The sequence below is a fragment of the Panicum virgatum genome, chromosome 8N (genome assembly GCF_016808335.1).
Source record: "Panicum virgatum strain AP13 chromosome 8N, P.virgatum_v5, whole genome shotgun sequence".
NCBI classification, from domain to species: Eukaryota; Viridiplantae; Streptophyta; class Magnoliopsida; order Poales; family Poaceae; genus Panicum; species Panicum virgatum.
Window position 1 is genome coordinate 10040847 of NC_053152.1, and position 14063 is coordinate 10054909.

At 43.3% G+C, this 14063-nt stretch overlaps 1 protein-coding gene across 1 annotated transcript; it reads left to right on the forward strand.

Moving 5' to 3' along the window:
• Window positions 1-780: 780 nt before the first annotated feature.
• On the forward strand, window positions 781-9707 carry LOC120684766 (2-alkenal reductase (NADP(+)-dependent)-like). Its single transcript, XM_039966646.1, has 5 exons — window positions 781-1035; window positions 1133-1182; window positions 5666-5672; window positions 8572-8692; window positions 9079-9707. Exons 1-5 carry the CDS (start codon window positions 781-783, stop codon window positions 9705-9707), a joined length of 1062 nt encoding a protein of 353 aa, XP_039822580.1.
• Window positions 9708-14063: the final 4356 nt, after the last annotated feature.

Here is a 14063-nt window from a genome sequence, read left to right on the forward strand (position 1 = left end):
AGCGTTCCTTTGTACGCTGGCCACTGATTACCTCACTTTATATTGACAAAGTTTAGAAATGTTTGAGAACCTGACGTCACTGGTGATGTCGTATACATACATTCTCCGAAGTTGCAGACCGTACCGGATGGACATGGTGTCATGGATTACACAATGCTTATGAAACCGTCGTGCCTCAGTTTGGGTGCAGCAGCACTGCGGCGTTGGGTCCTGCACAGCAGTGGCCTCCTAGTATGGTGGTGTCTGCCCCTTCTGCTCCTCTATCAATGCTGGAACACTTCAGTTGTTTCGATAGCCACAAGAGTGCGATGGTAGGTGGAAGCTGCGGTTGTGCCTTTTCTCCTCTGTCGTCGTTGTGTTTAGAGTTTGCCCGTGTTGATATCCCAATCCAACCGGCCAGTGAGTATAGTTGAGTGGTAACCCGTGTTGACGTCGCAATCCAACCGGGCGAGTTTGTTGTTTTTTTCTTTTTGTTTCCTGCCTATGGCCTCCCAGGACCTTAGTCTTGTATTTTTCTGCTATATCAATAGAAACACACTCGTCGACGATGTTCGTCCAAAAAAAATGAAACCGTCATGGCTGACATGGATACCTGAACTAGTTTGCGCCCTGCTGAACGCCGTCAATAAAACAGTATGAAGAGGGTCCGTGCTCGAAAAACACTCGCAGACAAACAAAGCTCGCATTGGGTAGTCGCAGACGAGCGAGAGGCGATCGATCAGCTATTGAACCTTCTATTCCAAGCCACATTACTCACAATCAACCGGTGGTCGAAGGAAAATGGCTGGCGGCGGTGACGATGCAGCAGCGGCGAGGAACAAGATGGTGGTGCCGAAGAGGCACGTGACCGGCTTCCCCACGGAGGAGGACATGGAGGTCGTCGTCGGCACTGTCCGGCTGGGCGTGCCGGCTGGGTCGACATCGGCCGTGCTGGTCAAGAATCTGTACCTGTCGTGTGACCCCTGGATGCGCGGCCGCATGAGCAGGCACGACGAGGGCGCCACCGCGCCGGGGCTGGACTTTGTCATCGGAGAGGTAGGCTTGCAAAGTTCATCCACCTTCTTATTGCTAAACGTAGTTGGAGCTTTACGATCAGCCATGAACACATCTGCGTGTGGTTGATTCATATCAGACCATGGTGAATTACGGAGTGGGCAAGGTGATCGACTCGACACACGCGGAGTTCAAGTGTTGGTGATATGCCCAAGAGCCCATCATCATAATACGGTTTAAAGGCCCAAGAGGATATTGATCCAAGAGGGATTAGGGTTACTAATGGGCCTATGAGATAGAAGCCTATTAGTACGCCCTATATATATGAGGGAGGGGCTAGGGGGGCGACGACACGAGAGCTGTGCCACCTCCTAGCCGCCGCCCCTCCCTCTCTCTCTCGGCTGCCGCCCATGCCGTGCGTGCGGTGCTAGCACACCGATGCCCGGCGTTTCATCCCCATACGTGTGGACTCCGTGGAGGCGCTACTGCGACTGCTGCGCTAATCGGCTGCTGGGATCAAGTAAGAGGAGCTCGGTTCGTGGGACGTGATCGACTACTTCCTCTACATCGACGCGCGACTTCTTCCGCTGCGCTGCGCGTCTAGTGGTAACGATCTATGATCTTCTACTTGCAAGTATCTTGGGTATATGCGGTAGTGATGCTAGCGTAGCCTACCCGTTTACCTACAGTGGTATCAGAGCCATCTTGCGTAGTTTTTGGTCTGGATCATTTGCATATATGTGATATGTTGTTGTAGTAGATTGGATCTATTATTTTTGTACGGTTTGATTAGATCAATTGGTCATAAGGGGTTAAAACTGGAGCGAGTTGATTGCGCGGCATGTGACAAAAGATTAGTTTGTGTTCTTTCTCTGTTATGCATACGACATGTCCCTACCGGTTGGAATCACCATCGTGACTAACTGTGTGCATAAGTCAGCAGATTGGACCAACAGATCGAGGTCATGTGTAGATGCAGTCTTCTCAAGTGCAAAGTTTGCATGGTCAATGTGATTGACCTAGTGAAAATTGAGGCATTATGAATGGCTCGGATTTGAGGTGATGCGATCACTCTGATGAGATTTTCATAGGGATTCCATAGATGCGATCTGTGTAATTCCGTGAGGTTTTCAGGGCGCAGCCCTGAGACCCACGGGGGCGGCTCCCCCCTCGACCCCCCGCCCGCTGACCGCCGTTGCTTTCTCGCTGTAGCGGCTTCCTAAGCGCTACTTTGGTAGAACACGTCGTACGCCTAACTTGTTTTTGCAGCGTGTGATGTGAATGGTATGGCCTCAATGTCATGTGATGATCTATGTGATGATTTGTGCGGCCTGCGTGTCGCAAGTTAACACAACCTGGTTGAGGTTGCACCATTATTGTATAACGACCTGCGTGTCGACTTGTGATGTTTGAATCCTCATGTAATTATTTCACTAGCTATTAGATGTAGTAGCTTAGTATCTTTTCATGGAGGCTTCAATCATGATGGCGATGATGATAACCACAAGACAGGACGGATGGCAATGGAGGTCACCTTGGAGCCATGGCGATGGAGCCCATTGTGATGCAAGAGGCCATACTATTCACAATATAATATGATTATATGCCTGTGATGTTTATTTTCCTGTCATACTATTCTTTCATGCTTTTACATATGGTGGATGCTTTAATCATGATAGAATAGCTTCCCTCAGAAAAGGTTGAGTTTTGATGCCTTTTACCAATAGCTGCACCTATAAATTTTGATCGTTGTGTGGTAGGTTTACCAAAGTAGAGTACCCTCAGCTATCACTTTTGTATAGGGTGGATGTCGGACATTCACAAGCATAGTTTTGGTTTACTCAGCAAAGCTATCAAAACAGTTTTGGGCTTTAAGGCATAGGGTTGGGGCCGGGGCATTGGATGCCACCCAACAAACAAGAGTCGCATAGAGATGTGATTAGTAATTTGTTACTTACCTGTATCACTACTTTTCTAGCCGTGATGCTAAAGCTCACTAGAATTTTAGTGATTATGGATCTTGAACCACTATATGTCATTAGAGGGAAGATGACTTTGATATAGTAGGTTGTCTTTTGTTAAATCAGTTAATGAAAGTCTTTACATAAACTTAGTGCTGAAATCTTGCTTTACTTTAATGTTGTAGATCATGTCTGCCAGTAACAATTCCGCCTTCAATTTGCGTTCTGTTCTTGAGAAAGAAAAGTTGAATGGAACAAACTTTATTGATTAGTACCGCAACCTGAGAATTGTTCTCAGGCAAGAGAAAAAGGAGTATGTTCTTGAGCAGCCATATCCTGATGATCTCCCTGACAATGCAACTGCTGCTGATCGCAGAGCTTATGAGATGCACTGCAATGACTCACTTGATATCAGCTGTCTGATGCTCGCCACCATGTCCCCTGATCTGCAGAAGCAGTATGAGCATGCGGATGCTCATACCATGATCGAGGGGCTGCGTGGGATGTTTCAGAACCAAGCCAGGACTGAGAGGTTCAATATCTCAAAGTCCTTGTTTGCGTGCAAGCTAGGCAGAAGGTAGCCCAGTTAGTCCTCATGTGATCAAAATGATTGGTTACATTGAGACTTTGGACAGACTTGGTTCTGAACTTCACCAAGACTTGGCTACTGATGTTATTCTCCAGTCGCTCCCGGCGAGCTATGAGCCTTTTATCATGAACTTTCAGATGAATGGCTTGGATAAAACATTGAGTGAGTTGCATGGGATGCTAAAGACAGTAGAGGAGAGCATTAAGAAGAATCCCAATCATGTGATGATGATTCAGAAGGGGAACAAAAAGAGGAAGCGTTGGACGCCTCCTAATCCCAAAGGTAAAGGCAAGGAAAAGAGTTCCGGTGGTGTGTCCTCGGGCTCTAAGCTAAAGCCAGCACCTAAGGCTAAATCTGGCCCTACTTCTGAAGATGAATGCTTCCACTGTCATGAAAAGGGACATTGGTCTAGGAACTGCAAGAAGTACTTGGAAGAAAAGAAGAAGAAGAAGGGAAGTGAGACTTCCACTTCAGGTATAAATGTTATAGAAATAAATATTGCATTATCTTCTAGTGAATCATGGGTATTTGATACTGGATCGATGATTCACACTTGAAAATCGTTGCAGGGTCTAAGTGAGACTAGAAGATTTGCAAGAGGCGAGTTGGACGTTCGTGTCGGCAATGGCGCAAAGGTTGCGGTGTTGGCGGTCGGCACCTACCACTTGTCTCTACCCTCCGGATTAGTTTTGGAATTAAATAATTGTTATTACATTCCTGCTTTGAGCAAGAACATTATTTCTTCTTCATGTTTGGAAGAAGTTGGTGATTTTAAGATTGTAATAGAGAACAAACGTTGTTCTATCTTTTGCAATGGTATTTTTATGCTCATTGTCCATTGGTGAATGGATTATATGTTCTTAATCTTGAGGATAAATCTATCTGTAACATTAATACTAAGAGGCTTAGACCAAATGATTTGAATCCCACTTTTATTTGGCATTGTCGCTTAGGTCATATAAATGAGAAACGCATTGAACAACTCCATAAAGATGGATTGTTAAGCTCATTTGATTTTAAATCATTTGACACATGTGAGTCTTGTTTGCTTGGAAAGATGACCAAAGCGCCTTTCACTGGTCATAGTGAGAGGGCGAGTGACTTGTTGGGACTTGTACATACCGATGTATGTGGACCAATGAGCTCAATAGCCAGAGGTGGTTTTCAGTACTTCATTACTTTCACTGATGACTTTAGTAGATATGGCTATATCTACTTAATGAGGCACAAGTCTGAATCGTTTGAAAAGTTCAAAGAATTTCAGAATGAAGTACAAAATCAATTAGGCAAGGCAATTAAATTTCTGCGATCTGATCGTGGAGGAGAATATTTGAGCCTTGAATTTGGTGATCATTTGAAGCAATGTGGAATTATTCCGCAGCTAACTCCGCCCGGAACACCTCAATGGAATGGGCTATCCGAACGGAGGAACCGAACCTTGTTGGACATGGTTAGGTCCATGATGAGCCAAGCTGATCTTCCATTGTCATTTTGGGGTTACGCTCTTGAAACTGCTGCGTTCACACTGAATAGGGTTCCAAGTAAGTCTGTTGAGAAGACACCATATGAGATATGGACTGGGAAGCGTCCCGGATTATCTTTTCTCAAAGTTTGGGGATGTGAGGCTTATGTCAAACGTTTGATGTCAGATAAGCTCACTCCAAAGTCAGACAAATGTTTCTTTGTGGGGTATCCTAGGGAAACCAAATGATATTATTTTTACAATAAGGCGGAAGGCAAAGTGTTTGTCGCTCGCAATGGTGTTTTCTTAGAAAAGGAGTTTCTCTCAAAAGGATTTAGTGGGAGCAAGGTGCAACTTGAAGAAATTCAGGAAACACCCGAAACTGTTTCAGCACCCACTGAAGATCCACAGGATGTGCAAGATGTTGCACAACCCGTAGTTGAGGCACCAGCCCCACGAAGGTCTATAAGGGCACGTCGCGCTACTGACAAGCTCAACCTCCTTATTACGGAGGAGCGCCACGTATTATTGATGGAAAATGATGAGTCCTTGACCTACAAAGAAGCAATGATGGGACCCGACTCCGACAAATGGCTTGAAGCCATGGAATCCGAGTTAAAATCCATGCATGATAATCAAGTTTGGAACTTGGTCGATCAGATTGACAGTGTAAGACCTGTCGACTGTAAGTGGATTTTTAAGAAAAAAATAGACATGGATGGAAATGTTCACATCTATAAGGCATGATTGGTGGCGAAAGGTTTCCGACAAATTCAAGGTGTTGACTACGAGGAAACCTTTTCGCCCGTCGCAATGCTAAAGTCTGTTCGGATTCTCCTAGCAATTGCCGCATATTATGACTATGAGATATGGCAAATGGATGTAAAAACCGCTTTCCTTAATGGACATCTAAGTGAGGATGTGTATATGACACAGCCTGAAGGTTTTATCGATCCTAAAAATGCTGGGAAAATATGTAAGCTTCAGAGGTCCATCTATGGATTGAAGCAAGCATCTCGGAGTTGGAATATTCGTTTTGATGAAGTAGTCAAAGGGTTTGGCTTCATCAAGAATGAAGATGAGCCTTGTGTTTACAAAAAGGCTAGTGGGAGCGCACTTGTGTTTCTGGTCCTATATGTGGATGACATATTACTGATCGGAAATGATATTCCAATGCTTGAAGCCGTTAAAACCTCATTGAAAAAGAGTTTTTCGATGAAGGATTTAGGAGAGGTGGCTTATATTCTGGGTATTAGGATCTATAGAGATAGATCAAAAAGGCTAATTGGATTAAGCCAAGACACGTACATTGACAAGATATTGAATCGGTTCAATATGCAAGATTCCAAGAAAGGTTTCTTGCCAATGTCACATGGCATTACTCTAAGCAAAAGTCAGTGTGCTACGACACCTGATGAGCAAAAGAGGATGAGTACGATTCCTTATGCTTCAGCCATAGGGTCGATCATGTATGCTATGCTTTGCACGCGCCCAGATGTTTCCTTTGCTCTAAGTGTTACGAGCAGGTATCAGTCAGATTTCGGTGAACCTCACTGGATAATTGTAAAGAGTATCCTTAAGTACTTGAGAAGAACTAAGGATACGTTCCTAATATTTGGAGGCGAAGATGAGCTCCTTGTAAAGGGTTACACCGATGCTAGTTTTCAAACAGACAAAGATGACTCCAAATCGCAATCCGGTTTTGTTTTCTGCCTCAATGGTGGGGCTGTGAGCTGGAAGAGTTCCAAGCAAGATACAGTGGCTGATTCGACGACAGAGGCCGAGTATATTGCAGCTTCCGAAGCTGCAAAAGAAGCTGTTTGGATCAGAAAGTTTGTTTCTGACTTGGGTGTTGTTCCTAGTGCGTCCAGTCCAGTGGACCTCTATTGTGATAATAGTGGTGCCGTTGCACTAGCAAAGGAGCCTAGAACAACTAAGAAGTCCAGACATATACTGCGGAAGTATCACCTCATCCGTAACTTTGTTGAGAGAGGTGATGTGAAGGTTTGCAAGGTGCACACGGATTCAAATGTTGCTGATCCGTTGACGAAGCCTCTCCCACAACCAAAGCATGAGGCGCACATGAGATCTATGGGTATTAGATACTTACATCAGTGATTCTAGTGTGCGTGGGAGATTTTTGTGTCATGAGTATGTTTATGTAATGATAAATAATTGTTATTTGTTCCATGGATGATTATTTTTACATTGATTATCAAGTATGTGACTTGTTCGTGAAACTCTTTGTTGACAATGATATGATTCTAAATTATCCCTAGTTTATGTCGTTGTGTGGGACAACAACGACGTTGAGACTAGCACATGCATTAATTGATGATCATGTTTCACGGATCATGGATATGGAGATATCGGATTAATGATGTGGAGACATGTTGGTGAACATGGTGTTGGATTGACCCACTCCAAGACAATGTTGGGATTGTTATTTTGTATGTGCCATCAGTTGTTCTTGAGTGTTATACCTACTGGATCCTTAGACCTGAGATCGCCATTGTTTCTCACTGTGTGTAGTGGTGCATCTTGGGGCTGCTAAACGCTACTCCGTGACTGGGTAGTTACAAAAGCAGCTTACAGGTGTGTCATGAAACATGGAATGGGATGTGAGCGGATCAAGATGGAATTTGCCCCTCCTAGATAACGGGAGAGATATCTCTGGGCCCCTCGAGATAGTTGGATTTGAAAGTGCATGGCCATGCCAAAGTGATTAAAGAGTTAATCATGATGACTAAAGGTTAGTTATGAATAGAATCCACTATTAGATCGAGAGAATGGTCGAGCTATCACAAAGGTGGCACGCATCTCGCTTTGAGTTTGACTGGTATCGTGTGGCAAAGGGATCGGCGTATGAGTATATCTATGGTTCGGCCGATATGATCTTTATGTGTATTTGTGAGTCACTATGCCCTGCTAGGTGCCGCTATTGACTTGTGATTCGGAAATGATTTCCGATCACGACCACCTACACATGAACCTAACGGGTCACACACTTAAGGGGTTTGGAATGTTGAAAGCTTGCCTGTATGATTGTCTCTAGTGCAAGTGGGAGATTGTTAGTGATATGCCCAAGAGCCCATCATCACAATACGGTTTAAAGGCCCAAGAGGATATTGATCCAAGAGGGATTAGGGTTACTAATGGGCCTATGAGATAGAAGCCCATTAGTACGCCCTATATATACGAGGGAGGGGCTAGGGGGGCGACGACACAAGAGCTGCGCCACCTCCTAGCCGCCGCCCCTCCCTCTCTCTCTCGGCCGCCGCCCATGCCGTGCGTGCGGTGCTAGCACACCGACGCCCGGCGTTTCATCCCCGTACGTGTGGACTCCGTCGAGGCGCTGCTGCGACTGCTGCGCTGATCGGCTGCTGGGATCAAGTAAGAGGAGCTCGGTTCGTGGGACGTGATCGACTACTTCCTCTACATCGACGCGCGACTTCTTCCGCTGCGCTGCGCGTCTAGTGGTAACGATCTATGATCTTCTACTTGCAAGTATCTTGGGTATATGCGGTAGTGATGCTAGCGTAACCTACCCGTTTACCTACATCAAGGCCGGCGACCTCGTCTGGGGGATGAGTGGATGGGAGGAGTACACCCTCGTCACCCAGCCGGAATCCCTGTTCAAGATCAACCACACCGAGCTGCCACTCTCCTACTACACGGGTGTTCTTGGTGAGCTAGCTGATAACTTTATACTCCCTCCGTATTATAAAGGAAGTCGTTTCAAACAATGACATGATCTCCAAAAATAACTTTGACCATTATCTTTTTGGTAAAAAAATATAAATATTGAGGAAACTATATTTCAAGATGAATTATATTTTCAAACTCAATCTAAAAGAATTTATTTATAGTCAAAGTTTCAAATGTTTGACTTAGGAAAAATTCAAAACAACTTTCTTTACAATATCAAGGAAATACTCTATTGCTCCTAAATTCCTAAGTCTTCTGCTACTGCCAGTGCGAGTGACATGACTAGCTAGAAGCATAGGACATACTCCATTACTACAAAATTCCTAATCCATCTTGACTAAGACTCAATGCTACCTATCAACCAGGCATGGCAGGGCTCACTGCATACGCTGGGTTTATGGAGGTGGGGAGGCCGAAGAGAGGCGACTTCGTGTTCGTATCTGCTGCGTCGGGCGCCGTCGGGCAGGTCGCCGGGCAGCTCGCCAAGATCGCCGGCTGCTACGTGGTCGGCAGCGCCGGCTCCGACGAGAAGGTCGATCTTCTGAAGACCAAGTTCGGCTTCAACGACGCGTTCAACTACAAGTCGGAGACCAACCTCACCGCCGTGCTCAAGCGCTGCCTCCCCGATGGCATCGACATCTACTTTGACAATGTGGGCGGCGCGACACTGGACACCGCGCTCTTGCACATGCGGCAAGGCGGCAGGGTCGTCGTCTGCGGGATGATCTCGCAGTACAACCTGGAGGAGCCAGACGGCCTGCGCAACATGTTCTACATCATCCCCAAAGCTGTCCGGGTGGAAGGGTTCAACGTTGGTGGCTACTTCCACATGTACTCGAGGTTCGAGGAGGAGATGGCCGGGTACATCAAGGAGGAGAAGGTCGTCGTCGTGGAGGACGTTGTTGAGGGGATCGAGAGCGCGCCAGCGGCTCTAATCGGGTTGTTCTCCGGGAGGAACGTTGGCAAACAGCTCGTGGCTCTTGCAAGGGAGTGAGTTCAATGTTTGTTATGTCTTTTACTAGTCGCTAGTGAAGAACGGTGAAATCACAAGAGGGGGCCAATTAGTTATTCTAAACATATTTGCTCCTTTTAAGTTGACTGAAATCTTGTTTTGGTGTAAGTAACCCATGTGGTTCGTTGGATGTGCAATCCATAGTTGAGATTGTTTCATGTGCAATTCGGATATCGGGCCTGCCTGTGACCTGTTATGTTTGTTAACTAGTCTGGCACTAGACTGAAACCCATTTGGCTGTCGGCTTCAGGTGTTTGGCTGTCCACTTCAAGTTGAGTGTTCCCCATTTTTGCCCATTGGTCGTTGAATACGAGAGAGAGTGGCGAGGAGGGAGGAGCTTCTCGTCGGGGCGGAGAGATCCAGGAACCTAGTGTAACATCGCATCCACCACGTCACAGCTACACTCTCAGGAACCTAGTGCCTGCTCCCTTCGGGTTTAGATTAGGGATTTGTTTGTGCTTCTGTCTCAGGAACCTAGTGTTGGATTTAATCCATCTTATTCTGATTGTAGCCCTTGCATTGTCAATCATAATATGTAGTGTATGGCTAGTTGTATCACTATTCTGTTGTAAAATCAGATTCAATGTCAGTAGTGATTACCTAATTTTATTGTTTTTTCTGTGTATATATCCTCGTGATTCAACTCTGGTTCATCTCCCTATTTAATGTTGTTTGCAGTGTCCAGCTTAATATCATGCAGTATATCTCATTTAAGTTTATCATTTCCTCTTTTTTTTAATTCTACTGCTCACAAAATTTTTATTATGTTGTTTGATGCATATACCTCAAACTTGTAGTTCGCTACTATCATGTCCATTATAGTCTTTGTAGTACTCTATCGCACAATAGTTTCATTAGGTTATACATTTATTTAATTGTTATCTTTTAGTATAATCTATAGAGAATTCAGTTTAATCTCTTGATTTGATCCATAACATTTCTCTTGTTAGTAGTTTCTTTCTAGTGAAGTATGTCGTGTCATTTTTATCTTCTTGTTACCTGACTGTATGTGTACATATTTTGCAATCTAGTTTGATGTTGTATATCACTTGGTTCATTTGGACCATGTATTGTTCCAGATTTGTAGTCCCAGAAATTTACATTTGCATATTATATTGTCAGTTCATCTTTTTGAACTATGTATGATTTGCTATTTTAATTTTGTGACTGTGTTTGAAGTATCTTGTTCTTCTGTCCATTTGTTTTCAGTGTTAATAATTACACATTAGTTCATCATTTTTTTGTGTACCACTTACTGATTAGATTTTTTTGTTGTTTATGCTATTTTTGAGCCACGATGCCTCCTACGTCGAAACCGTCATTGAGGTTGATGAAGACTGAGGATTTTGATGATGATACTGATGAGATGTTTAAAGACAAAGATTTTGAAGAAGGTGTTGGAGATGCAACACAAAGGCAAAGGGATGAGCAGATGTTTGATGATGATGTTGTGTTTGGAATGTTCAAAAAACTTGTATGTACAGTGCACCCCTAAACACTTTCTCATCTGGTGTAAATGTACTCAAAAGTCTTCCCCAATTCTCCTTTTAACAACTGCGCAAGCGACCTTCATCCTCTGTCTATCAATTCTGTTTATGACTTCTGCATTATTTTGTTTTTTGATTGTAGCGTTTGTATTTTCTATTATAAAATGTATGGTTAGTTCTATCATTATTATGCTATAAAATCAGATTCAACGTCAGTAGATGCTTTGCATTGTCTGCAGATTGTTTATACCTGATTATATTGCTTTTCTGTCTCTATATCTTCTTGATTGAACTCTGGTTCATCTCCCTGTTCAAAGTTGCTTTGCACTTGTCGAGCTGAAATTTTGTCATTTCTTCCTTTTTTTTATTTCACTGTTCTCTGTTGATTCATATATATACCTGCAGCCTCTTTTCTATGAATTTTGTCTATGACATTTTGCAATATTTTGTATTCTGATTGTAACATTTGCATTTTTTGTCATAATAAGTATGGTTAGTTCTATCGGTATTTTGTATACCCATGTTGTGTCAGCTGCATTAGTTAGATAGTTTCCTTTTTCACAATACTTGAAAATTGGCAAGCTAGTCAAACTCAAGGCCCTAAGAAATTCCTTCTTCCCTCTCTCTGCACAATAGGAATTCCAAACACGTCATGAACAACACCAACAATAATAGGTATTGACTTGTTTCAGACCACAATGCCATTACTCTTGACTTGAACTTGGTCAGCAATCCAACGGGAGAAAGACAAAGGAATGACGCGTTATCAAACTGTAGCAATGACCCAAATCCATAAGACTGAATAACCTCATGCATCGGATCATCCAAATCTTCAAGAATTTCTGAAAAATAAGTCACATTCAATCTAGGCACTGTATTTTGAACACCAACATTACTAACAGCACCAACAGTGTTACATCTTCTACTCCTTTTAGCATCAGAGGTACCAATTTGAGCACCAATACCACTACTCATCATTTGTCTCAATGAATTGCAAACCTAGGAAAATCAAAGTGAGGAAAAAAAATCAGTTCTACGATGAACTAATTGCCTAGGGACAAAACTGAACAACTAACACTACAAAGAAAAAAAAATCATGATCTTTCAACTAACACTGAGAAAGAAAGATATAGGCAAAAGGAGGCACCACTGCACTAGTAGCAGAGAAGCACTCTTGATTACTGAAGTAAGTAGCATGTGATGAGAAAGATTTATGTTTGTGAATAATAATTAGATAAAAGATGCATGACATATTTAGAATATCAATACTAGCCGCGCAAATGCGCGGGTCACCTCCCTAGTTTTACTAATATTGGTTGCAGCATTTTTTTTCTAGATCTTAATTGTAATTGGCTTCCTAGAATTTTGCCATGTTATTTGAACTCTTTTTTCATATATCCACTAATCCAGATTCATGTGGCAAAAAGCTACAGCTGGGAGTATTTGTCTCTCTTTGTAGTCAGCTTGGCACCATTAGCTTCTTTTGTGCGGGATGGTAGTGCGGCATCTTTTTATTTTACTTCAATGAGAGAGTGGATTGGTCAAGATAATTTGATTTTGCTAAAATATGGTGTGTTTGAAGGGATAAGGGTAAACTTGTCCAGATTTATGATTTGTATGGCCTCTTTGTGTTGGAAATACTATTATATAAGTTATAGTGTTCTGTAGCAAATTATTATTGTTGAAGCCTGTCATGTGGCAAAGAGATATTGTTTTAGTGGTTAGGAGCAAAAGCCACCTTTGAAGGATGTCCTTCAGCAATTTTTTCCTTTTACAAATTACATATGACAATTCTTAAGTTAGTATCCAGGAGTCACCCCGACAAATCAAGCTACAAATTACACTTGATGAAAACTCCCAAAACGACGAACTTTTACTAAGGTATCGGAAAGTTTTTGTTTCCCTTAGTCTTCGTTGGAGCCCCTTGCGAGGAAATATCCGTGCAATGGCAAAGCTTCCGATCAAGTAACTTTGTGGGTAGCCGACTGACCATCTCGATGCGCAGCTTGTCTCTGTATAACCTCGTACAAATGCTTTCCCCGATCTTCATTAGGTAGATCTTATGCAAATTACCAAGGGCTTCTCCTCCTCTCTTAAGCATCACTGGTCACCCGCATGAGCAAGCACGATGAGGGCGCCACCGTGGTGGCGCCAGAATGTCAGCTGAGAGGTTTGCGTAAAGACATCCGTGTGTGGTTGACTGATATCAGACCTTGGCGAATTTCGGAGTGGGCAAGGTGGTCAGTGGATAGTGGATGGGAGGATTACACCCTCATCTCCTAGACATTACTAGAAAACACGCTATCTGTCCAGCCAAAAATATAGGAGGTCTTCTTACTACTAGTATTTTTAGAATGGATGGAAGCCTATGAAGACTTTTTTGTACTAAAGGGTCCATATTAATACCCGTTGTTGTTACCATCTGGTGCTAAAATGTCCACCCATTATTACTGGTTGGTAACACCATCCGGTACTAGTGTATAGCCTTTTGTCACTTGTTACCACCCAGTACTGAAGGGTTCTCCACGGGATACTTCAAAAGGAGGTATCACAAGTGTATAGCCTTTGACACCAGTAATAAGTGTTGTGTAGGTGAAATGATAAGGAGGTATCGCACAAGTCCAGAGGTTCTGAGTGCATGAAAAAATCGTGTGACAATTCTTTCTTTAGCGAGACGTGAGATGCTTTATTATCTAACTTTTCATCGGTCATGCACTCCTTTCTTCTTCTTCCCCTCCCATTTCTTCACAAGTCTTGGCGCCAAATAAGCAGAGCACGAGAAGTCCTGGCACCAAAAAATAAAGAAATAGCATGGTCAACAAGAATATAGCTATTTTTAGATTTTTTCCAA